This window comes from Tetrao urogallus (assembly GCF_951394365.1).
Source record: "Tetrao urogallus genome assembly, chromosome: 4".
NCBI classification, from domain to species: domain Eukaryota; kingdom Metazoa; phylum Chordata; class Aves; order Galliformes; family Phasianidae; genus Tetrao; species Tetrao urogallus.
In genome coordinates, this window is record NC_136817.1 from 53,721,455 (window position 1) to 53,748,287 (window position 26,833).

Below are 26,833 nucleotides of genomic sequence, written 5' to 3' on the forward strand. Positions count from 1 at the left end.
TTCAGTTGTGTTTGCACAGAGGATAACTGCCTGCTGTTAAGTTTTAGGAGTTTGGTGTGTATTGCAGTTCTTAATCCCTACAGTGTGTTTCCGAAGTGAGGAGGAATGGGGTGTTCATCAGCCTTTGCTTACCAAACAAGCAGGGCCTTTAATTTAGAAGTATTTCAGAAATAAAAACAAAAAACACTCTTATTTTACTATCAGCTGAACCATCAGTTAAGTGACAACAGATACGTGTGATGGAAGTGCAATTCTTGCATATCGTTAAATACTAGGCCTGATGTCCTGTCAGCACACTGTGCTTCTTTAAACACTACCATTGCTATTTGGTGTGTGTTTGTCCCAGGAAACCTTTTCAGCCTTGAAGTTAACATATAGCAGAAATCTCTGATGAAGAATATATGTCTGATGTTACTTTAGCTATATCTATAGATAATCAGAGGGTTTTTTCATCCTTTTTTAATCTAATCTGTCTGCTTTCCCTGATCTCATCAAGCCTTGCTGTAGTCTGTACTTGTTATCATCATTGTAGTTAGGATGAGTGGTAGAAGTCTGTAGGATGTGCTGTGCAGTTCCTGCGAGAAAATGCCTGACGACGCAGTACAAGCGTGTGAATTAAAGTCTGTCTTTTGACACAAAGTCTCTCTTAATCCAGTCTGCCCAATATCCAGTGTTGTATGATATGTTGTACTTGAATGCTGGAACTGCTAGTGATCAGTTTCCTTTCTGTTGTCCTTGCTGCACACTTTATTTCTGTTGCATTGGCTGTGCACCATCTCAAGCATTCTCTGAAGACAAAAGCGCTGTTTTGCTATGAATTTTTCTCTGGTGTTGTAGTGCTTTGGAACAAGTTGTCTTCACAAAATTGCAGCAGAGTGGCAGAATGGTGTCAGAAGAAACTGAGGTGCACAGAGAGTAACGTAGCACCCTGCTAATTTTGAGTGCCAACTTGGGTAGCTAAGTTTTGACTGTTGTTCAAGCACTTTGAGTGTGTGTGTTCATATGTATAAAGTGAGCACAGCAGTGCTGCAAGTCAAGCTCCTTGTTTCCAGCTGAGCGCTCAGATAATGAGGATTAGATCCAGTGGGTGATCATCTTTTGAAATTTAATTTATCCCTGCCTTTTCCACAGGCCTAAATCCCATCTTCCTTAATGGTAGTTAGAATGTCCCCTTCCTGCCAACCTTGTCTCTCTCACTCCAAATTATAAATGAGGCAGGTCTGATAGAGACAGTGGGTTTCTTTATTGTGTAGCTCATATCCCTCCCTGCAGCCGCTCTTACATTGAGCAAGGTGGGATTCCTGTGGGAGAAACAGAGTAAATGCTCATATACTGAAAGGTAATGCATATGCACTGCAAGAGTCATGTGAAGCTGTCAGTGCTGCCATACTTCTGGCATTTCCTAATTTTTCTTACTTGACTTCACAAGCTTATTTTCAACGAGGCTTTTTGTACTTAGCAGAGGCGAGGACAAATTCTTTCTCCTTTTCAAAGCTGTTTGTTTGCTCATTGCTGTTTTCTCTATTCTGACACGTTATTCAGTGTTTGGCTTTCTGTATATTTCATATTCTCCTACTGCTGCTTTGTTTTATGATGTCACTCAAATTAGAATAATCTTTTATGTTAGGAGAAATGTGGGATCAATAACAGAACTTTTTAGTGGATGAGAGCTTGCAAAAAGAGAAATGAAGTTTGTGTTAACCCCTAAAGTGGTTCTGGTTTGGGGATTCATGTTAGACTGTGCCAAAAATATTCTGCAGCTGAGCATCTGGATTAAGAGTTGATATTCCTGTAAAAAGGTTTGCCTGTGCTGTTCTGCAGTATGGTATCAACTTTGGAAGTTGTCAGTGTTAGGGGAAGACAGCTCCTGATCCAGCCAGATGCTTGTGCTGATTGATTCTAATCTAAGAAATGGATCTGGGACAAGATAGAGATTTACTGGAAATTCCTCACTGAGGTAAACATCTCTGTGCTCTGATGCTATTAGAATGGTCTCTGGGTCAGATATGTAGATACATGACACGTTGCTGTTCTGTTTCTCTTTCAGTAGAACAGAAGAGGGAGCATGAAGAAACTAATGCTATTGCACGTGATTCCATGGCTTCAGAGGAAAGAAACTTGAATAACAGAAACCAAAATAAACACTTTTATCCTTCATTACCCCAGTTACATTCTGAGGAAGAGGAAATAAACAAGCTTGGAAGTCAAATAATTAAACTGACAAAACAGGCAGTTACAGAACTGGAAGGGAAAAGAACAGAAAATTCATCTGAAGAGCAGAAGACTGTGGTTAGAGCAGAGTTTAATGGTTCATCTGAGAAAGGCTTCCCATCACTCAGCCTGGTCCTGTCTGACCCTGCAGACCCCTCAGCCTCAGAAAATGAGCAGACAGCTGAAACTGAGGGCCTGAAAGGCAGTGATGAAGCCTCAGAGAGTGACTGTGAAATTACACATGAAGGAGAGAGTCAGAATGGCAGCACTGTGGATGTGATGCCCAGTGAGGACCCCGAAAGGCATGGGAGTCTCAGTGCTACAACTGCGCACACAAATATCAGCTTTGAGGAGCTCCCTGAAACTGCAAACAAGGAACCATCTGATCCTTCTGAAAACTGTGAATATTTGGATAACAGCTTGGCTTGAGGTATGAAATCCAAGCCCTCAAGCTTCTCACTGTAATCCTCTTGCAAGTGCGTATGCTACTGTGACTATGAACAGTGAAAGTCTGTCGAAGAGCTGATTTTTTACATCAGTCTGTTAATATTGGTCTGATAACAGTATTCTGTTAGTTTTGACTGCAGTATACCAAAAATGTAAGTTGTCTGAGGGGAAGAACTTGAAGCTAATGAGGTATAATCATTCTGATTCTGTGTAATGATTGATATAATTTACAACAGTGTAGCACAGAGACCAGTGATAATGATGTATCACGTACACGTGAGGTGTATGGTCTTAGTGCTGGACCATATCTTAATGCTTAGAAGTGTCTTCCAAGGATGGAGAATTTGGAGTGATAAATTGAGAAGTATCTTAAGGTTGCTGGCTTTTGCTTTTTTTTAGACTGCATTCTGTTTCCCTTTGCAAGTGCATACTTAGAATAAAATTACCCTTGCTTTATAAGGAAGCAGAATCCTTTCTGAAAACCATCCCTGTGTGTACATCATTATCTCATTTCAAACCTTTCTATCTTCTCAATTGTACAAATTTTTGCCCTCCCTTTCCCAGCTCATCTCATGAAAACATACGGAGTTATTTCACCAGATACTAAGAATGTGAATTAATGATGCTCTGAAGGAAGGAAGTCTTTCAGTGAGAAACAGCAGTACTGTTCCAAAGCTAAGGGAGCAGCAAGAAAAGAACCAGTGATGCCTTGTCCTCCTCCTTCACGTTCTATGTTTCCAGAATTGCATCCCTCAGCCCTCAGGAGCTGGAACACCCTTGGAGAAGCGGGTGGTAGATTTTAGCCTCTTTCTTACATGCCCTCCTCTCCAAATCTGTGTTTGTTTGTTTTCTAATGTTTTAGAAAACACAAACATTTTTCAAATGTTTGTTTCCTCCTCACTTCACCAGTTTTTGGTGTAGTAGTAGGTTTATTTGTGTTGTTGCTGTCTAGCTTCTATCTGTGTTGATATTCAGTCATAAGAAAACATTCCTGTAATAACTTGGGAGAGGGAGGCTGCTGTGTCATTCCCCAGCACACTCCTGATGCTGGAGCTGTGCCACTCTGCTCCAAGGAGGGCAGCAACAAGGGAATACTTAACGGTGAAGTTAGCAGCTGTTGGAGAAGGGGAGGCACGTCCTTCCTCTCCTGCTTGTAGCATAAGGAACAGTCTCTGCAGCTGTGGAGCTTCTATGGGCCAGCAGCCGTCAAGGCAATTTTTCTGCTGGCTTGGGACCTAATTGTCTGTAAATGTTCATTTCTCACTCCTAGAACTTGAAACCAATCAGAGAGAATTAAACCAAATTTAATAAAATACTACTAATAAAAAGGAAAATCCCTCCCAGATTGAGTTCTCCTTTGACAAATAACTGCCAGCTGCAAATTTTTACAGCCCACTTGTCAGCTACTGAATAAACAGAGTTTATATTAGCAATACTGACAAACTCTTCTGTATATGGAAACTGAGCTAGCAGGTGCTGCTATAATCAAGGTGGCAGAGTCCATGAGCAATTTGTATTCAGCAGAAGAAGGGCTGTATGTAAATGATTACATACAAATATAAGGAATGATAGAGAGAAGGTAAAAAAATGTGGCTTGTCGCTGTTGTCCTGTGCTTTTCCTACCAGGTGCAGCCGGGTAACCCTTTCTTTGTCTGTGCAGGCAATAAAGCCATAGTCACAGTGCTCCTCAAATAGGTTTCCTTTCTCTTTAAAGGTAATTTGACATTGCAGCATTTTGCTGATGCTAAGCAGCAGCCCTTAGGGAAAAAACAGCTGTATATTTAAGTGCGTTAGGAACATGAAGCAGTAAAAAGTTTTTCTTTCATTATCCTGATGACAATTTAAGTTCCTCATCACCTGAAAACCAAGAAGAGTTTAAGCATTTGAAAGATTGTTTTGCTGTTCCCATTAATTGGAACTGACTGCGCTATTGACTCATTTATATGGCAGTACTGACAAGTCAGAAGAGAAATAGCTGCAGAAACTGAGATCTCCAGGAGAATGTGGCAGATTTTTTTCCTTTAATGCTTGAATGTTACATTGGGTATCACTTTATTTGAGATGCATTCTTTTCCATCTTTCACAGAGTAATCCTATGCAGAGCTAAATATCAATGCAGTCAGAACTGATGCAAGCCAGTAAAAAGGGCAGGATTTCACATAGCTGAGCTCTGAAATTTTCAGGGTTGGTTTTGGCCTTTGTTTCCTTGTCTTCTATCTTTTCTGACCCACAGCTGTGTGAGCTGACGTTTGCTCCTTGTCCCTCACAGCCAGTTAATGCTATTAATTGATGAAAGGCTTAGTGCAGAAATCAGAGCAGGTGGAAGTAGCTGTGGACCAGCAGCAGCTTTTCAGCGTCTCATTCATTGATTCTTTTAGTGTGGTTTTCCTGAGAGAAGAAAACTGGTGTACAGCCCTGCAATTAGGTCATCTTGGTAACGATCCTCACTTCATTAGCCCTCAGTCGTTAAACTGCAGAGAGCTCTGGATTCTGGAGAGCACATTTAGAGTGCATCTCACTGCTGCAATGCTGCTCCCATTCATTCTGCCCATCCTACCCTGTGAATGGGTACTCTGACTGTGCTTTTAGCCTGCTCCCAGGAGCACAAGGCTTCAATACTGGGGCAGCTGTAAGAGCAGGACTCCTCTCTGTGATCTCACATTGACTAGTTTTGTCAGTAACTGTCTTAGGTATTGTTTCAAGTGATGCTCTTGTGCTGTTAGAATTATGTGGGGTTTTTTTTTTTGTTTGGTTTTGTTAGTTTTGTTTTGTTTTAAATCCATTCCTGTTTTGTTGTAGAATCAGCACTATTTTGTTGAGTCTCTTTTAGACTTGTTCCCTCTTTCTAGGACTTCAGAAACGGAGAAATCACATCTAGGTGTAAAACCTTTTGCTGTTGAGCTCTGGGGAAGTAAATTGCGAAGGGGAGCGTTGTAGCAAGGAGCTGGAGAGGATGCATTCCATAAATTGATTTGAAGCACATTGCCTCACCTGTGAGCAAATTCATGCATTATCTATGAGAAGGATTTCATCTGAAAGAACTGTTGTGGTTATTTGAAAAAGAACACTCAGTGAAATTTGTAAAATAATTCTGTGAAAACGCCAGGCTAAGAGGCATCATTTAGAACGTTGCCTCTTTTCTAAGTGAGACTATTTTTAGCGTACAGTAATTTGTATAATAAAGACAGCAGAATTTCTTTAATCCATATGAGCTCAGGAATGTATTTTGAAATCTTAACTGAGATGAAGTTGAAAGTCGGCTACGTTTCTAAAAGATAGGGTTTTGTTTACCAGCCCCTGTTTTGTAGTTTTACTTCTTAAATGACATGGTATAATTTATTTGCAAACCCTTCTTTTGTCGCTGCCTGGATTAACTGTGCAACATAGTTCAACCCTATTAATATATTTTGTCATCTTGAATAAAAGCATACATTTCCTGATACGTTTGTTCTACCTGCATATTTCCTCCTCTCAGTATCAGATGAACGATAGTCATGAATTAGTATTGTAGTATTTTCAGCTGTAAAAATGAGAAAAGTAAAGCTTTATTGAGTGAGACTGCTAAGTTTGTTGAACATTATCTGACTTACATGTTTGCACTGTGACTTCTCCCAGTCCCATTTGGCTGATTAACTTCCCAGTTTTTTGTGTGAAGATATGCACTCGGTATTTTTTTGGTTTTGAAAGTAATAGTACTAATTTCTGCTGTTCTTATTTTATCATCATTTTTATTGTCATCATCTAAGCAGTATTAAAGCTTGAATGCAACCCATTATGGGGTTGCATTGCCTCTAGTCACAAACTGGAGGCTCTCAGGAGTTTTTGCTGGGGGGTTATGGAAAGCTGGAATATTTAAGTCTGCTTTCTGCTGTAAATACTGTGACTCAACTATAGTTGTGTGTAAACAGTCCATTTAAGAAGCTTAGATATGTTTGAGAGTAAAACTTGGAAATCCAAGTAGGATAACATCATGGACCCAAAGCTTAACATCGAAATGTCCATTACCAAAGTCTTACAGCTTAACATCCAAAGCTGTTGAAAGCAGAGATCTTTTTACCCTCAGGTTTGCAGCTAAATAAGGGACAGCATCTAATCAGAGGCAATTTCTCCCCTTACTCATATCTATTTTTTTCTTTTGTATCTAACTTATGGCCCCTTGTGATGCGCAGCCTCTTTATTGGCCATTCATCTTAGCACTCTTACTTACATGCATTCAACTCCCAAACTGCATAAAAGGGAACCTTCTATCTTCAAGAAAATATATCACAGTGTTGAGTTGATGCTGTATTTATTGATCAGCTTACAGAAAGGTGGCTCTACAAAGTGATATACATTTCTCAGAGAAGCAAGAGAATGGAAATAGGAATCCCTTTGCCATCTAAGCGGCCAACGGTGCATCCTAAGGTACTTGATGCTTGGGTGGCAGCTCGACTGCAGGTCCTCAGCTGAGCCTGGTTCGGAGCCATCTCTTCTTCTTGTCTGTAGCCTCAAACTGTTTCTCCTCCCACAAGTTCTTGTTGCAGATCCCAATCACGCAGCACGCCAGACGTTTGCCAGCATTTCCATTTTCCAGACTGGCCTTGTTATTGCCCTTACCCATGTCATCTTCCTGCTCGTGGATCACAACGGATCTGCCCAGGATGGAGTACGGACCAAACATTGTGGCGAAGAGATTGGATTTGTATTTTCTGATTTTGCCATCTTTAGGAGAAAAGTTGCCGAAGTCCCCCGGGTGGCGGGGGTGGTTGACTCTGAAGGGGTTGTAGTGTCCTCCTGTGGAGTCGCAGCCGTTGCTGAGATCTCCGAGCTCGTGGATGTGTATAGCTCTGCCAGACTGGTTGTTATCTAGCGGAAACCCATCCAAGTGAAAAATGGCTTCTAATCTTCCTTGTGAGTAATGCTGTCTGAATAAGACTTGTCCAGTCACTTGTGGCTTGTCAACATCTATTTTGGAGCTGGGCTTCATTTCACAGGTGGCGTAGGTCAGCCCATCAGTCTCATTATCAGCCATCACAGGATAGAGCAAGCTCTGCCAGAGGTCATTCACTTTTCTCTGTACATCATGAAGTGATGCGCAGCTTGGATCGGCTCCTGTTTCTGTCATGACACCAGAGGCAGACAGGGCCAGTCCAGTGACCAGAGAAAGAAGCAGAAGCATCCTGGCAACTGAGAGCCTGCAAAACCTGCAAGGAGCCAGAAAGGGTCAGGGGCTTTTTGCAGCCTGGGGGCAGCATGCTGGGACAGAGTGGAGCAGCTGAGCACGTCCATGCGGGCTGCTACTTTCTACATCTAGCCAACACGTTGAATGGAGACCAAATCAAAAAGCACACACACTTAGACACATAGACAGCCATGCCTTAAAAAAATAGCAGTTATTCTATATTTTACACGAGATATTAACTTTAAAAATTGCCTCTCTTTCCCTGCAGAAACCAAGTAATAGGAAGCATTGCTTAATCTGTTTTTGAGTTTGTACAGAGGCTTTTCTCCTATTACGAAGTCCAGCAGTACCGCTTGCCAGGAGGCTCGTTTTGGTCCACCTACTGCCATGCTGGCTAGGAGTTCAGCATGACAAACAAAAAGCAACAACCGAAGAGCGGTTACCTGCCTGCAGCACTGCTCGGCAGCAGCCCTGCGTCTCCACTCCCTTGTGGCGAGGTGGGATCGGACACAACCGGAGCTGCGCGAGGCCGATGTGAGCGGGAGCGTTGTTTGTGAGTTGGGTAACAGCGCACAGGGAGGGGTCACCGGCTGTGCTGTGGGAGGGACAGAGGGAACCAGGAGTTTGTCTTGGGCAGACTAAGCTGCTTGTCCTTGCTCTCTGAGCCTGGGGAGGAAACTGGCCAAAACACAAGGAAAAAAAGTTACCGAGTGTTAAAGCAACTTTCCCTTCAGTGTCCATGGGAGTGTGTAACTGAGCGCCCTTCTGTACAGCGAGCAGCATCGGGGCAGGGCTGGGAGCTTTGGTAGCACTGGTCGTCACGAGTGGTTTGTGTTTCCATTTCTTCATTAGGCAAAACTGAGTCGGGTCCTCTAGCAACATAAAGTGCCCAGCATGCGGATGTACAGCAAAGTTTCAGTGGGTCTAAAGCCAGGAAGGCAGGACTCAGCCTGTCAGACGTTGAGGCATATCTCTGAAGCCAACGGGCTGCAGTCTGCCTGGTTCCCTGCCCCACTGAAGCTGTTTTCTCCCTGTTTCCCAAGCAGTGGTGAGGCAGCAGACGTCAGTGGGGGCCCAGCGGGGCCATTTCCCAGAAGCCAGCTGGCACACATCGTGCTGCATTTCACCATCCCCCAGCTGAGAAACTAGCTGGGCTCCAGGGCATAACTCTGCCCTGTGCCTCATGGGCTGTGCCCAAAACGAGGGCTCAGCCAACAGGAGAGGAGATAGAGATAGAGGGGGAAGCTGCTGGGAAAAATGCAGAATGGTTCTCAGCGTAAGAAAAGGGTAAAGAAAAAGGTGAAGAAAAATCTTTTGCCAGTTCACGTCTTCTGCTATGTGGGAGAGGAGTGTGGCTGTCTGCTGCTGGAATGGTAAAAATGTGCATTGATCCTATGGGTGCTGTGCACTAGGTCAGATCCAGGATACTTAGCTGTTTGTGAGTCTTCATGTGTGAGGGAGAGTATCACTAAAGGAACATCTGATGGGATCATCAGCAGGGAAACACCAGGTTCAGTTCTGCTTGGGACACTGTGGTACTGAATGTGCTGCTCAGGCCTGGTCTGCAGATCCTAATCTGTGGAACAGGACAGCTGATGTCTTTCCCTCAAAGTGCACAGCACACACCCAGCCCTGAGTCCATTCCTGGCAGCCTCTGCACTGGAGAGGTCCATACAGAAGGCATTTTAAAATAGGAACTGGGGTCAGAATTGTAGCTGCTTACCGGCAGTAATGCTGAGTTCAGCAGTGTTTGTGCTGTTGTGCACCAGCTGGGGTTCTGTCCTTAAAGCCTGAGGGGCCCTGGCTGCACTCTGCAGGGCTTTTCTGATGCTCTGCACAGGAAGGGCTGGGCAGAAATGCACGGAACCAAGAGGAAAGAGAGGCTGTGGGCTGCTGCCAGAAAGATGCACTCTATACAAGAAATGCAATTGCCAGGGTGGTTTGATGTTCACTCTGGGTCTGCAGGATGGCAGTAGCTGAGCACTAAGCAGGTGTGTCCTTAAAGCCCACTGGTACCCACCTTCATGTTTTAGTTTCCTGCTTGAAAAGAGGCGACAAATAGTGTCCTCATTGTCCCAACCAACCAACAGCTTCTGGCCAGAGAAACACCAGCTGCTAGTGTGCACCAGGATCTCCGTCCCTGCTGTGCCCTTCGGGGCTGGCTGCTCTGGGGGTGGCACTGCTGCAGCACACCACTGCTCGGAGCAGCAGCCCTGCTTGTTTTCCCAGCACCAGCTCTGCTCTCAGTGAGTTTATGGCAGGGCGATGCTCCGTAAAAGTGACAGCCAGCCAAGGCAGCCTTACATCTTCCAGAGGAGGTGGCGGGGAAAAACCTTGTTCTGGCACAGTGCAGCCTGGTGCTGGCTGAGGCTCTCTTCCTGTTTATTCCCATTTCTTGAGCTGGTGGTTCTTTCTAAAGGGATGTTTGGTGCCTGAGATAAGCATCCATTTATAATCTCCTTGTGAAAGAGCTACGTGCTTTTCAGGGCATTACTCATAAAAAATTAAGTTAAATAAATACACAAAAGGGAAACAAAACTGTTCACTATGGGGACTAGTTTCTCACAAAAAATAGAAGAATCATGCAACTGTCAAACAAGCCTGCAACCACCAGTTTGAAAAATCATGGAAATGCTTCCTCTTTAATAGTTTGAGAGGAAGCCGTGTTATGAGAGAGGGGCTGTGAGGAAGCATCCTGAAAAAGCTGTGCTCAGAAACTCCTGGTTCTGTCAGCCTTATTTAACAGAATTTCATCTCCACACGTGGATGTAAAATATAAATATGTAATTTAAAAAGCAGAGGCAAAACCCAACTATTAGATCATTTAGGTTATTATTAGTGTTTGCGTTAACTCCCTGTTCCATTAGACATTGATCGGTTCTGCTGCATAGCATTAACCTGGAGAGGGTTTTGCTGCTGTGAGGAAGTCCCGTGCACAGACTGTGCTCCCGTTTGAGCACCAGCACTTCTGGGAAGATGTTGAGATCCTCCATCAAAGCACACATAGCACAGCACTCTGGACACTCGCACTGCTCTGGAGCTGCGTGGGCTCTGCTACTGTCTGTATTGTGATGTGCTCTTTGCCCACTCCTTTCCTGCAGAACTGCTGCCTGTGCAATCACTCCCATTTTTATCACTTCAGTTGCTGTTCTTGCCAAGTATGGGATTTTACCTTTGTCCTGAGTTATCTCCTTTTTATTTCGTTTCCCCTACCCCTTACTGTTTCTCCAGCTCGTCATGAACATTTTGAATTCTAATCCTTCCCTACAGTGCATTTACAGCCCTTCCAGCATGGTATCAGCTGTGAATTTAATCAGTTCCCTTTCTTGTTCTGTCATCCAAGCCACAAACAGAAGGGCTGGATGCAACCAAACCACAGACAGGCTCATGCACACAGGGCGGGCCGTCCTCCTGCTGGGAGCACACGGCTTCCCAGGAGCAGAGCTCCCATCACCCCTGTGCCTCAGAGCAGAGGCCTTTCCCGCAAGCTTGCACACAAGAGTTACACGTGGGACAGTTTTTGAAGTTAAGATTTACATCTACATCTTCTCTGCGTGCAGAGATTGTTGTTCTCTTATAGAGAAAAAACGGAAAGTCCCAGCTATCTCTTGTATAATCCCCTTCCCAGCTGTCAGGTGAATGCCAAGAGTTTGTCTCTTAATGGCTTTCCTGTTCCTGTGACTCCTTGACTGCACCTTCCCTGCTATGCCCCCCCTGGATCTTCAGAGCTCACAGGAACCAAGATAATTTTCTGTCCCTATCACAACATATTTGTGATATCACAACAAACTACTGTTATTCCCCTCCTGCAGAATCGTTACGTGCTTCCCCATACCAAGTGCTGCTGGAAGTGCTGGGCACTCCAAACTTATACTTTTGCATTCCCAAACCCGCGTTGCTGCCTCTCTTCTGCCAGACCAGCCCAACTGTCACGCTGCATTTTAAGGTGACATCAGCTGCAGAAGGAAAGATGAGGTTAACTCACACTAACTGGGACTGAGCACAGTTCCAAAGGTTCACACCTCTAGTCTCCTTACTTCCCATAAGCTTGGGCCCGTAACTTGTGAGCAAAGGCCTTCCAGCTTGCTCGTGTTCCTCACCACCTTCATTATAACTGCCAACAAAGCACAACCCCACACCACAAATGAGCCTCCACCAGCTTTATAGACCCTCACTCCCACAGGTGCCAGAGCTTCCACTTTACATAAAGGAGAGTAGGAGCACCTTGTGGAGATGGACCCTGGCTGGTTGTGCTGTGTGGCAGGATGGGCTTCCTTCAACCAGGTGTTTCACTACAGACCTTGTGGTATCTTTCGGTTAAAGGAAAGGTCAAAAATAAGGCATGGGTTGCTGCTCAGTTACCCTTCTCCTTTGTCAATCACAGTGAGTAGAGCAGGGCCTGAACACTTCAGTGTTTTGGGGGCAGTTTGTGGTAACAACACTGTATCAGTTGCTGTCACGCTAACAGGAAACAAAAGTATGCATTTTTCTGTAGAGTAAATGACTTTGTGGTCAAGTGGCTCCCCACCTTTTTAGCTAAACTTATTCCAGTGTGTTGATCTTGTAAGCATAGCTGAGGCCCTGGGAGACTAACGGAGTTTAACAGTGCACGTTAATTATATCCACTTTTGTTGTCTCGGTGAAAACACGAGGTCCTAAATCTTATTTTTGTTCTGAAAGTTCTGAGGTTCCAGGTCCCCCACCTGACCTTAGCATCTCTCGGTTCCATGCAGCTTTCCTAAGCCTGGGCACATATCTCAGTTCTCCCATGGAGCATGTTTGTTGAGATCAGCCGGTCAGGGATTAGCAGCACAACAGTTTTCTTACCTTGCTTAAAATCATTCTGACATTTCAGTGTAAGTCATTAAGACTGTTTTCTTGGACCACAGTGTGGGTTTAATTTTAAGGAAGGCCAAAGAAAACCACTCTAAGTTTTCAGTGTCCAACCTGAAGGATTTTAACATAAATCTTTACTGACTCTGAGTCACAGAATCAGAATCCTTAGAGTTGGGAGAGACCTTTAAAGATCCTCTAGTCCAACTCCCCTTGGAAGTTTCTATCTAAGGTAAATATTTGCACCTGAATTATTCTCTGGACAAATAGCTCCCCAACCTGGCAAATATTTAAAGCCAGGGTCATCCTGAGGTGGAGTGCACCAGAACGGTCACCTCCACCTGAAGATGCACTCAGGGTTGGTTTTATCTATATTTTCTTTTTTTGTTTTCCATTCTCTGAACTGAGTGGAGGATCCCAGATGCCAAACCCGGAGTTTCCCAAATGCTGTGGGATTTGGGGATCTCTGTAGAGATTCAGAGTTGTTCTGCTGGCTCTGATTTCAGCCCAGGGCAGTCCCGCCTATTCCAGCCCAGCAGTACAAACAACCCCAGTATCTCCAAAGCTGGGTCTAGAAAAACAGAGAATGGGTATGAGGCAAAGCACATGATGGGAATACATTTACCAGCTCCCGTGCATGCGTTAATAAGCAAGACTGAGATTGCCACCTGCTTACAGGAAGGTTTTCAGCTCATGGGGCATGGAGCTTTGATAGCATTCCATTAGCTGTAATGAGGAACACTGGTGCAGCCCTCCCCCAGGAAGATGGTCCCATTTGTACAAAAGGAGGCTCCTGCTGGGCTGCTTTATGAATGTGGAGGCCTTCAGCCCTGATTAAATTGGGTAACCAGCTGTTTTCCAGAGCAGACAGAGAAATCCTTGGATTGTTCTTCTTGGTGTTAGGATACTTGTAATAAATGAATGAAAACATGGTGTATATTTCACTGTGGCCTTGCTGGAAAAAAAAGCAATTTTTCAGCTGCATTAGAAACTTCTGTAACGGGGACAAGAAAGAAAAGCAAAGGTAAAGATCAATTTTCTCCAAAGCTGTCCTTTTTCTCCTTTGTTTTACTTTCCATCTCCAGCTTCCAGGGTTCCCTCCCATGAGCTGTCATCTGTTGTGTCGCTAGCAGGGCTTTATTCTCAGAGCCTGCAGATGTTATTAAAACTGAGGATTATAAGGTTATGAAGTGTGTTACAGAAGCTGGAGACAGATTAGATGTTTTTTATTAGAGGATTACCAAACTTTGTTAACAGGGGTGAGCCTGAACAACTCTGCAGGAAGTTCTGCCGTACTGGTTAAAGAACATCTGATCCCAAACAGCTACAGAGCTGCCCCTTAGCCAGGCCCCAGCCATGCTTTGTGCTCATGGTGTATGGAGCTGGGCTGTGCATGAGGTATCTGCTTCAACATAAGTTTTAAATATACTGAAAATATCTAACACTTCTTGTAGCTTGCTATAACTTGCATGTCCTTACATGGTGCTAGGCTATAAAAAAAAAAGTTCTTCTCATAAAGCATGAAGTTATAATGACCATGCAACTGATACTCCTGAAGTCAATGTGCTGTGCGCTTTGGGAGTGAGGGAGGGGCTGGCCCAAGTTAGGGAAGCCAAAAATCTTATCACTGTATGATAGCATTGCTCAGCAACAGCCCAACTGCTGTGTTACCAGCACAGTTCTGGACACAGACCCAAAACACAGCACCATATGGGCTGCTATGGAGAGAAGCAACTCCATTCCAGCCAGGCCCAGTACACCTGCAAAGCTGGATGCTCACACAGGCCTATCCTGGAAAGGAAGAGAAAACAGATTGTTAAGTCGCAGCTAATGCAGTTTGCAATTCCAAGAGGAAAGAGGAAAGCATTGAATAAGGACCTTGTGTTGTATTTCCATGTGCACCTTCCCTTCTGCTACAGGGCTGAATTACCACTGCTGTGATAATAAAGTCCATTTGATTTGTCCGAGCAGACCCCTAATAGCTTAATAAATCACTCAAAAAGTTATTTGGTAGAGTGGAAAATTATTAACTGGCTGGAGCAACAGCGAGCAACAGCTGCTTGGTAGCAGAAACTGGACTGGGAGAACTGGCCCAACGTACCAGTGCTCAGTGCCAGAACAGTGATTTTTATAAGTGTTCAAGTTATTCCCTTTTTGTATCAACAAGGAAAAGGAGAAAAATAAATGATGTCCATCAGTTTTAAGGTGTAATTAGTGGCATAAATGAATGTTTGGTATTTGTATGAATGTCTATGTATTTTCACTTATAGGTGGGATAGTCATACAAGACCCTGTCCCACTCTGTTCACTAATTTGGGTTCTTGCAGTTATTTAGTTTATTAAAAATCCCATTGTATGTTTCTGCAGGCAGGATGAGTATCTTTTGCTGTGGCTATGGATATTTACTCAGTTCTGTCTAGATATAGGATAGATTCTTGTTTTGATCTAATGAATAACTAATTTTTAGGTTGCTCCCACAGTATCCTTATGGGTGTGGATTTTAAAATCAGCTTTTGAGGAGTTCATCCAGAATTTCAGTTAAAAAAACAAAAACAAAAACAAAACAAACAGACAGATTTAAAAGACATCACATTAGAAGACGTTATATAAGATAGAATAGAGGATGTACAGCAAACGTAAGTGCGTAGTACAGATTCCTTATTACAACAATATATTCTTATTTTTCAGATAATAGAAGAGAATCTGTGTTCTGAAAATTTTCATTTTGGATTGTTTGTTTAGTTAGATAATTGCTACCTGTAGTTTCATCAAACAATGTTGTCACATCACAACAGGAAATGGACCTGACATTAAAAGGCCAATTCGGATTCTGGGTGCATCTTAGCCAGTGTGTCTTTAATTTTATTTGGCGTGGAATAAGCCACCTAACACCCTACCACATTCAGTTAGCCCTCCTTCAAAGTGACGATAATAATGACTCACTTCCTCACGGGGGTATTTTGGGGCTTAGTTGAAGCCTGAGAATTTGTTTCTGACCCTGAGAAAATTGATGTCAGAAATTGCAATATTGGAATACTGATCTTTCAAGGCTTGGAAAAATAATTGTCCACAAATGAAAAGCTATTTTCTCTGTGTTTTTTGTCCCCCTCTATAATATTCCTTGAATCAGTAGAGCCCCAACTTAATACAGACAACAGAAGAGACAGTGGGCACTACTTGCTTAAATAAACAAGAGCCAGAGCCCAAATTATTAGTAAATACCAAGGCTTCATTTAGGTTGAATAACGCTGCAATCCAACAAATAAATGAGCCATCAAGTTTGAATTTATGTAGCATACGAAACACATTAAAGCCATCTGACCATGACAAAGGCCTTTTCTGCTGTGAATAATGAGGCCAACCCATTATAATATCCTTGAGATAAGACATTAAACCCAAGGTCCTTTCAGTTTGGTGGCTGTCCAGGTGGAAGGTAAAGGCTCCGTGGCATTTCACTAAAAACAGAAAATCTTCAGTCTCTGGTAGTAATACTTTCCCTGTTTAAACAAACAAACAAACAAACAAAAACCAAGATTAGAATAGCCGATGCTATATGAGTTAAATATCGTCAAGCTAAAGGCAAACTAGCTGTCCTGTTTTGTTGTTGTTGGTTTGTTTTTTTATACGTAGGAACAGTGGAGAATGTTCTCTTTCTTTAGTGGGACTAGGTTAGCATTCCTGGGATCAGCGTTGGTCTTGGAAGGTCTTTTGGAATCCTGAGATTGTAAAGAATAGAAAAATACATCATCCTCATTATTAGCACATACTGTGGTAAGGAAGAACATGTCCACATAATGCATATTTGCACGCGTCTGTGCTCATACAACATGATAAGCATATTCGCACCTAATTTCACACGTAATTTCTGAGAGGAAATGGCTGGGAGACAAACTGCAAGTAATGATGCCGGGCAATGTTTCTTACCAGTTTATACACGTGTGATTCATGTGAGGAAGTCCGCCCCAAATTTCAGATTCTTTTGAATAATCCTAATGATTTTGTATCACTTGGGATACTTTAGATATTTCAGCTATTGTACTTGATAGAGCCTTAACTTGATGTGAGCTTTGGTGAACTTTTATCTAGGCTAAAACCAGGTTCTTGTTCACTGAGCATGACTTATTTGCATAGTTTCACACCAAATTTTCTCAGTGTTAGTCTCTCTTAATGGCATGGCACAAGGTCATATGAAAGGTAAATTTCTGAATACTCTCATAGGTGTGAATCTATTATCGTACTGTCATCAAGCTGATTGAACTCACTCATTTGAATTTAAAGGAAATAAAGAAAGAACGAGAGAAGAAGCCCCTTGAAATGAGTATAAGATTGCTTGAGCTGAAACCCCTTACAGCAGAGATGATGAAGCCTTCCATGAGGAACTGACTGATGAATCACGGCGTCTTTCAATTGTCTGAATAATGAGCCCACTCTTCCCTCTTGCTGAGAAACATATGGGATGTGAGGAAACCAGCTGGAAACCCAGCCACAGCTCTCGTTCAACATCCCCTCTGCTAGAGGCAGGAAGGTGGTACCTTATGAGAAAGGATGGTTTGAGGGAAACCTGGGTATTCAGTCAAAGCAGATTCATTCCTATTAAGTCTTTTGCCTCTTGATGTTTGTTCCTCTTGTATCAGTTATCAATGGGAATGCCACAGAAAGCTGAGATGCTCATCCAACAGAGATTAATGCTGGCTGGTCTATGGAAGTCAGCTCTGCTTCTTTGTTTTGGTGTGTGTCATCCTGGAATTCCTGACCTTGTGGAAATGCCCCACCAGTCATATCTTTCAGATCCTTGTGTTTGAGAAAGGCATTTTTCAAGAGAGGAGAGGAGATATGAGGGGAAATATCTTACCATGACACATCTTAATATTGATTTTGTTCACCTTCCTTTCATTCTTCTCAGCATCAGTAACTTCACCGTCTGTTCAGAACCGAGCCACCTCTGTGGGCAGAGCCCCTAGCAGCTGCCATCCTCAGCATCAGCCTTGGCTGCATATAGGATTCTGCTCGTGCCTTGCTCTGAAGTCAAGGCAAACTCGACCGTTTCTGCCCTGCAGTGGTAGCCACTGCATAAGTGAGCCTCAAAAGCAGCGTAGGTGGTCTTTAAAGCAACCAGGAGAGATTTCTCTTTGCTGAGGACCTCCCTTAGATGGGTGCAGAAATGAAGTTGTCCTTTCAAATGTAGCTTGCTGACTTCTAAAAACAAGTTACATGGTCTGAAGATGGTCTGATCTTTCATGCAGTCTGATTTTTCTTGCGTTGTGTAACCTTCCACAAATTACCTATATCACTTTCCTATATGGCTTGAGTCTATAGCTTAAGATATATATTTAGAATATGTGGGAATGGCACAAAGCTGCAGCAGGTGAGGTTCAGACTGGGCATTAAGACAAATTTGTCATGAGCGTGACCAAACGCTGGAACAGGTTTCCTAGAGAGAGAGTCAATACCCCATGCCTGCCAGCCTTCAAGAGGCATTTGGATAATGCCCTCAATAACATGCTTTAACTTTTGCTTAGCTCAGAAGTGGTCAGATGGATGGACTTGAACTTTGTAGGCCCCTTCCAACTTTACCCTTTCCCCCTTCCCCAGTATTCAACAGTTTTTAAAGTTACTGATTTCCACTCTTCCTATTTGCTTCTTTACCTGCAGTCCCACAAAATGGAGGCCAGCTGCCCACACCACAGTCTGTGATTTACAATTGGAGCATTTGGATTCTGTCCAGCAGAGGGTGTTGACAGATATTTGCCCAAAAAGCAATTAACTGCAATGTGTTTGAAAAGACAAAATAATCCAGTAGTGACTTATCACCTCCCAAAAAGGTTTGTATTGGAAACAGGTTGTTGTTTATTGAATTTTTTTTCTTTTGAGAAAAAAAGAGAACTTGCAAAATATTTTACCATATAACAAAGACAGCAATATGTAGAAGTAATTAGTAGGGACATTTGAAGGGAAAAAAGGGTCGCACCATTAGCCCCTACTAAAATGCATTGGAGTTGATGAATTATTTTAATGGGACAGAATGACAAAAAAGGGACTGTTTCACCTAAGCAGGGACAGCTGGTCCCCATGACAAGGATACATTGCTGTCTTGTTGAGCCTGCCAGCCAGTAAGGCTGAAATAATAGCACTGAGAGAGGTGTGAACATTCCCCCGCTCACCTTAATTGAGAGCTAATATGAAGTCTAATTATGAACATTTTGTGTTAACTGCTTCACGTCTGAAGACAGCTACCTGATCAACACCACTCCATCATATACAGGAAAGGTCTGCTTTGATTTTCTGGACAGTTACACATCCTGAAATTGTGATGTGGGCTGTGTCAAACCACATCCAGCTAGCAGCTTTCATCACTGATGGCGCTGGTACAGGTTGCCCAGAGCTGTGGTGGATGCTGCATCTCTGCAGACACTCAAGGTCAGGCTGGGTGGGTCTCTGAGCACCTGATCAAGCTGTAGGTGTCCCTGATCACTGCAGGGCAGTTGGACTAGATGACTTTTAAGGATCTCTTCCAACTCAAACGATTCTATGCTTTTATTTCTGTTATTGGGAAAGGGGATCTTTGGACAGAATGTAGACCTGGGGACCAAAGCACATGCTTCCCAATGGCAGAGCTTGTCCCCCCTTAGAGGCTGCAGGGCCACGTGGCAGTCCCAGGATGAGCTGCATCTCTGCAGCATCCCCCTTGCTGTGGAAAGCAGCAGCCCCAGAGCCCTGAGGATCTGGGCTCACCCCATCCTGTGCCCACTGAACCAGCTGCCAGGATTCAGAGCCAGACAGGTGGGATTAGAGGATTTAGGTGACTAATTACAGAATTTACTTCCATACAAAATGTTTGTGTGAGAAGGAGAGAGAGGAGGATTAACTTAATTGGAGAAATCTCTGGCAGGTATTTGAAAGGTGGTTGTAAAATGATTGTTTAATCTTGCATCTCACCTGCTTCTGAGAACAAAAGTGCTTGAATTGAAAAATACCAACTGGATGGGGACTGGGTGGCTGGGGACTGAGAACGAAGCTGCAAGGCATCCGGTTTTTGCAAGCCACATAATGGAGGCTTGTGAGGAATGAAGGCAGCCAGCTTTTGCTGGCTCTTATGGACCGTGTTAAATCAGAGCAGAGACAATAGTCCAAACCCAAAAGAAGCGTGGGCCAGATCCTTCTGCTTAAAACCATGGTCCAAGACTGAGGCACCACATGGCAAATCCTCAGCACTACCTTTAACAGTACTACCCCCACAGCTGCAGGTCATTCACTGCTGATGTCTGTGAGCTCTGGTCAGGAGAAAAAGAAAAACCTGCGTGGGAGAGAGAGGAGGGTAAAGGAGTCAGGGAAACAAGCTGACACAAACAAAAGAACAAACATAAACAGAAAACCCACACCAATAACAAAGCCCTTGGCCCCTCTGATCAGAGCAGCTTTGATCAATGCATCTATTCTCAGCAGCACCTTATTTCAGAAGGCAGCTAAAGCTTTCTAACAAATAAAGAATTGCTCTGTGGTTTCTTTCCAAAGCTCAAATTCAACTTTCTAGAGTAAGATGAAAAGCTAATTTTCTTGAAGTTTAACATATTTGTGTAAGCATGTCAGGTGAAATAAATGACATTGATATTCAGTGTGTATATAGGTGGCACCAGCTCCCAAAACTCTATCTCTTTTTCATCTTACTGGAACATTAACTTATGCTCCTGAGGGCTATGCAGCATGCAGAGTGAAAGTGCAAACTTAAAGATAATTTATCATAGCTCTCTCCTGTGTATCACTCTCTCTCTCTGAACTTTTCCATATCAGAATAAAGAATAGAGGGAGTTTGCTTCTGCCTTAGCAGCTTCAAACCGTGCCAGTGTATCACAGAATGGCCAGGGTTGGAAGAGACCTCAAAGATCATGAATCACCAACCCCCCACCACAGGCAGGGCCACCAACCTCCACATTTCATACTAGACCAGGCTGCCCAGGGCCCCATCCAACCTGGCCTTGAATGCCTCCGGGGATGGGGCATCCACAACCTCTCTGGGCAACCTATTCCAGCACCTCACCATCTCACAGTAAAGAACTTGCCCCTGATATCCAACCTAAATCTTCCCTCTTTCGACTTAAAACCATTTCCCCTTATCTGTTGTAGAGTCCTATGCAACTCAAATCTTTGCATCCTTCAGATTGATTGCTCAGTTGTGGTCTTGCACATTCACCTTACCATAAGAACTGGGTCATGGGAAGTTTAACCATGGGTCTTTTGAATAACTATAGTAACAGTAAAATATATTGAGAGCTGTAGTTAGGGTAGAGGAGGGGGAAAGAAGGAAGGAATTCCCTGGGAAACCTGTCATCCTGGCCTGTAGCAGAGAAGACCCAGGAGAACCACTCTGCTCCAACTAACCCTGAGCTGCAGCTCTGGAAACACTTGGAGCAGCTTTTGTTGTGTGTTTACAGCCTGACCACTGGGACAGGGGTGCTCTCCTACCAAAGGAGCTCTGCGTGTAAGCACAACAATTAATATGAGAATAGAAATCTAATTTTAATAACAATCCAGAGCTTGTAGCACTGGTACCCAATTTTCCTTCTTCATACTGATATTGATGAATTACACTGCATGAATTACTTAAGCTTATAATTTTTCTTTCAAGCGGAGCTCAGTTTTGCAATTCACATTTTGCAGAATGGGAATCTGAAGCCACACAAAGGTTACACAATGTTTTTTCTTCCTGATCCACTCTCAGGTTTTTAAAGAAACATCTGCTGATATCTGCACCACAATACTGAGCTGCTGTTCCTATTTTTGCATAGGAATACTGATGTGTTAGCTAATGCTGCTGGCAGGGACCAGCATTAGAGATGTTTGGAGATGGCAGATTACAGAGTAGTCTGAGATGTAATACATCTTCCTCAATATTTTCCCTGTTCTTGTTTATTAGTACATGATGTGAAAGGCAGAAAGCAATCAGTGAGGATGCACAGCCCTCAAAGAGATATGATCCAGACTGCAGCACTTTCACTGCACATCAAGATCCAGATTCATTTGTCTTAAACTGTGCCTGTAAGAAAAAGAGATTGGATCTTGCCATAGAAACACACTTTGCAACTTTGCTTCCAAGGCCTTTGCCTCCACCCATCTGAGAACCAAACCATATGAAAACTAGCAAAATGTGTGCTCAGACAGGCTGTGAGTTTTGAAAAGAAAAGTGGTTGCCACAGTAGATAGTATCAGACAGTCACATGCAGTATCTGGGCAAAAATAGGCACTACAGAGAAAAAGCCTGCAAAATGTAAACTGGAAGGAGATATGTGAGATTATTTCAGATTATATAGTGAGTATGGTTCCAGTAATACATGATAAAATGAAATGTGGAAAACACAAACTCCATGGCTGGCTCAAGACGCTGGGGAAGGCTTTAAAGAGTATTCTTAGCAGTGTTTGCTGCCCCATTTGTCCTATTCTTGCAATTCCTCTCATATGCTATAGCCCACAGAAGGCAGAATAGTTTGACTTGTGGCCTGGCTTAGGACAGCCTTTCCTATACAGCAGTGGTCAAAAGGTTTTCAGCATTTAAGAGAAGGTGATTGCAGGAGACACAGTATAACGAGTCTTGCAAAAAGAAAGTTGTCCAGAGAAGCTGTGGGTGCCACATCCCTGGAAGTGTTCAAAGCCAGGTTGGTTGGACCCTGGACAGCCTGATGCATTGTAAGATGTCTCTGATGATGGCAGGGTTTGGAACTGCGTGGTCTTTAAGGTCCCCTCCAGCCCAAGTCATTTTGCAGTTCCCTGATTCTAAGAAAAGTAATGCTGGCTGTCAGTACTGGTTGTTCTACACAGCATACACGCCATGCCTGTACTAATCGTGTTGGAATGGAATAAACGGATTGTTCCTAAATCCTTGAAGCTCAAAATACTGTGTCTGCTCTATAGGTTACCTATGGAAAAATCTAGACTGTAGTTCTGTGCTATGTAGGGATGCAAGAAATATCACTGGATGCTTCAAATATCAATCAGTCAAAAATAGCTGAGTGAAAAACCTGGGGAGACAGTTCCAGGAACTGTAAGATTAGCTTTAGGTGTAAGGCTGCCATGGGTTCTTCCTTTGCACTGGAGATAAATAGGTGGTGGTTTGGGATTATTAGTGCTATTAGGCCAGAATTTGTTTGTTTGTGAAGAGAATTAAACATGGGTAATCTGAGGTGCACTGCCAGAAAGAACTTGCACTAAGAAATACTGAGTTGTAAGTTGATAGTCCTGTGTTTAAATATTTATCAGAAGAACACAGTAACAGGTACTCTCCTCCAAGGGAAGAAGAGCCACTGGTTCTGTTGAAGATAATATTGACGTGGTTAAAATAATGCTTTAAATAAGAAGCTGAGGAATTTGGTACCCGTCCATGCAGAGCTGTCACCTGCAGAAAATGCTGCTCAACAAAAAGGCTATTTACCAAACAGCCTGATTTTGTGAGCATGGAAATTAAGAACAAGGAACGGTGGATTCTTTCAGACACAAGAAGTAAGTATCCATAAAACACATCATTTTGAAACACAAGCCCATCTATGCTGTGGCAAAATGATGTGCATATAAGTATGGAAAGTAAATGTAGACAAAAAAAGCTTTTTCTTTTGGACTTTTTTTATGGTTTTTAAGCCAGAACACAATAATGAATTAAAGAGGATATGCCCTCAGAGAAGAAAAGGAATTTGGACACTAAATCCCAGAATCAGAAGGTCGTGGAAAAACTGTCATCTTTAACAAGGAAGGGCTGAGAAGAACAACGCAAATATAGGAACACGTAAGTTGTTTTGCATCAATATATAGGTAGAGCAAACCAACTTACAGACTGCAAATACAGAGTATGGCATCTCAGCCTGTGCTATATCCTTTCCATTTGGAAGAGGGCAATATAAAGGTGAACAGCTCTGCAGTGTTTTGTACTGAACCATGATATTCCTGATATAACATCTTGGCACCAGCTTTTTGGAGTCTGGCAGACTCAGAAATACCCCTCCTCTGCTGGTTATTTTATCACTGATTTATCACGGCTGTAGCTGATTCTCCAGCTAGAAAGAGCTGTTGCAAAACAGGAGCAAACTACCATGAAGCTAGGGACACTGCCATCTTCTGCTTCACCAGAGTCAGCTTGCCCTGAAAGTGCCCTTTCTTGAATAGTTAGCCTCAGCCATAAATACATGCACCCGCTGCACCTTAGACGTGACTACTTCAAGATGACGCTATTCAAAGTTTTCCTCCTCTTTCATTTTTCAGCTCTAAATAGGAGGCATAATGTTAGAAAAAGTCACCACAAAACAAGGAAACCAGCTGCCAAGCGTTGATCATTTATCTAATTTGCCTGAAGAGCACTGACTGACTCCCTTTAGCTTAGAGCTGTGTTTCTTGTTTAGGAAGAGAAGAAGCAGCTCTAGTTCTTGATACTGCAGTGAATGAAACCAGTGCAAATTGCTAACATATCCACCACAAAGAAATGTAACCAAATACACCTTCTGTTCTCTAACACACGTACAAGTTTACAGTAACAACTGTGCACAGATAGTAGTGTGTTTATGTATGCTCAGCAGGCTAATGAGGCAAAAAAGGGAAGGGTACTAAATGTCCATCAGGGATGTTAGTTTTTGCTGTCATTTCATTTGTCATAAACAGATGATATTTGTTTATATTCAAGTATCTGGATGGCCTGGGGTCTATATACTGAATCAACCACCTATGCTTGCTTTAACCATAGGTACATAACTGTTGTTGCTTTCCACGGTAAAACTGGACTAAACAAGCAAGGGGAACTTAAGAAGGAAATAGACCTCACACCATGGTCTTGCCCAGTTCTTTAACTGGCTTCTTCAGCCTTGCTTTCTTGCTTCTTATGAACCACTGTGATGACCAAACTAAGAACTAGGTGTTCAGCATCTCTCTCTGCAGAGGACTGGGGTTGCACGGAAGGCAGTATCTCTCTGAGCCGGCATCTGAAGCTAGATGCCATTCCACCAAGAAACCATTAAAGTCACTGTCTTGGTAGGCCCATCAGAATTATCTAGTTATCTATGTATTTATCATTAAAGTAGGAAATAGGAATATTCATGCATGCAATCTTTTTTTTGTTGCTCTCCTCTGTATCTCCTATAACATCAATGGGGAGTTAACAAGGATCAGAATTTTGTAGGCTGGCTTCTGAGGAGTGCTATTAGTAATGCTGGGGTGATTTGAGAATGATAACCAGCAGCCGTAGAAAGAAAAACCCAGGTCTTGGAATTTGAACACACTCATCAGTATGCTCTTTTGTGTTAATGGTAACAAGTGAGTTATATATCTATGTACATAGAGCCAGCTTCGAGAACTGTCTTGGGACAAGTTAAGTTCTTATCAGCTACTGCCTAAAGCAAAAGTGGCAAATATATTATCAAGATGTAACAAAGGCAGCACTGTATGTGATGTGCGTGTATACCTTAAGAGCATTCCTGCTATAGATGCTTCTCTCTTATAGACATTTGACCTCCAGGGTGACAAAAATCCACAGCACCTGAAATCTGGCCCAGATTTTCTAAGTGCAGGTGGCAGCTCAAAGCCCCATGGAGACTGCTTAGATGAAAATGGAGAACTGGCTACTAAGGAAGAGGTCAAATGAAACCTCTTCTCCCTTCACTGCAAAGCAGGTTTGTCCCAGAGGCTTTCAACCAAAATGGCCACACCTCTAAAATTGAAAGTATTTCTATCAAACCTATATGCATGAAACCTTGCAGATACTAGCTGAGTCAATTATCTGGAAGCCGTCTAGAGGTATATAAGCAGGAAGAGTGGAATTCACTAGTGAACTAACCAAAGAGACAGTCGCTCATTCCCACTTACATGCAAGGGTTCTGATCCTCTAGTCCTGCACAGGTAACTACAAGATCATTACCCTACTGACTGCTACACCATCTGAGATAAGTTATCGCTTTGCATCACAAGAAAGACAGAATAGGTTATCTGCCCCCATGGCTTGCACTCAGCATGAAGCAGTGATCTACAGCATGTACTAAAGCACTGGTGGCTGAAATGAATACATCAGCCCATTTCCTGCAGCCCGTAGGAGCAGACACAAGGCCTGTTCTGCCATTGCTGCTGATCTCCAGGAGAGAGGCAGGATGAGTGCAGGAAAATCTTCAGCTGCTGGACTGCAAACAGAAGCTCCAAATGTGAGGAAAATGCTGAGGTTTAATTTGCTGTTGTTTAAGGTGTGGCTGATAAAAGCCAGCACAGAAAGTCCTGATACGATATCATGACAAAATACTCTGGAAAACAGAAGCAGTCAATCAGTTCAGAAGTTCACAGGCTCAGTATTTCATTACTACTGACAAAGACAGGGTACACATCTGAGGGAGGGAAGAGCTGTACCAGATATTTTCCACTTGTCCGTAAGGTGCACCTGGTACCTACTGGTTCACAAACGCTTGCAGAAGGGACGGAAGGACATCTGCCATGTCCCTCAGGAAGAGGGTTGTGAGGTCCCTCCAGTACTTCCACCAGTGACACCATATTTGGGCCTTTGTATGTTCTTGGGTTCTTGTTGTCTCAAAAACTTGCCTCTGTGCCTCTTTCCCTTCTGCAGGACTTCTACCTGCAGGCCCACCAGAGCAATAGGTAGGGCCAGCATGTCCTGCAGGAGGAAAGGAGAGCTGTGGCCTTCGGGAAGGTCCCCAGCATGGCAGAGACAACTGGCAAGAGGGCCATTCTCTGGGTAAGTTCTGAGAGAAGCATAGCTCCCAGCTCTGTATTCCCCCAAATGGGATCTCTCTCCCATGGGTATGAATATGCAATATAGTATCTCAAAATACTCATGGGTACATTAGACAGGTAGGTTTCAGGAGACAGCAACAAGACTGAAAAGCATTGTTTGCAGACATGGAAACAGTTCCTTTAACTGACAGTGCACTGTGGTTTTTTCTGTGGATAATCATCATCAATATTAGATGAACTAGATAAGGACAGAGGCTGTGTAAAAAAAATGCATCCTTTTGTACAACATTCATGCTACTCACTCCTCGTCTTCAGAAAGGCTTATCTATTAATTTAAACAGGGTAGGAGAGGCTCTCTTTGCTGACCTACACTGTATAAAGTAAAATATGGTTGCTAAAATGGAATGACTGACTTTGCTCTAAAGGTCCGAGTTTCTCTTCTCCCTTACCTGATAAATGAGTGTCATCAGAATTACTGTG

At 43.2% G+C, this 26,833-nt stretch overlaps 2 protein-coding genes across 2 annotated transcripts in view; one reads left to right on the forward strand and one right to left on the reverse strand.

Annotated features, from left to right (window-relative positions):
• Positions 1–2,640, forward strand: part of CCDC149 (coiled-coil domain containing 149) — a gene marked incomplete at both ends in the record, with an annotated part of 48,417 nt that extends 45,777 nt beyond the window's left edge. The window contains one exon of the mRNA XM_079534879.1: positions 2,048–2,640. Coding sequence (XP_079391005.1) covers positions 2,048–2,640 — 593 coding nt within the window. The remainder of the gene's footprint in view (positions 1–2,047) is intronic.
• Positions 2,641–7,099: 4,459 nt separating this feature from the next.
• On the reverse strand, positions 7,100–7,816 carry SOD3 (superoxide dismutase 3; the record flags this gene model as incomplete). Its single annotated transcript, XM_079534250.1, has 1 exon — positions 7,100–7,816. One exon carries the CDS (start codon positions 7,814–7,816, stop codon positions 7,100–7,102), a length of 717 nt encoding a protein of 238 aa, XP_079390376.1.
• Between the last annotated feature and the right edge of the window lie 19,017 nt (positions 7,817–26,833).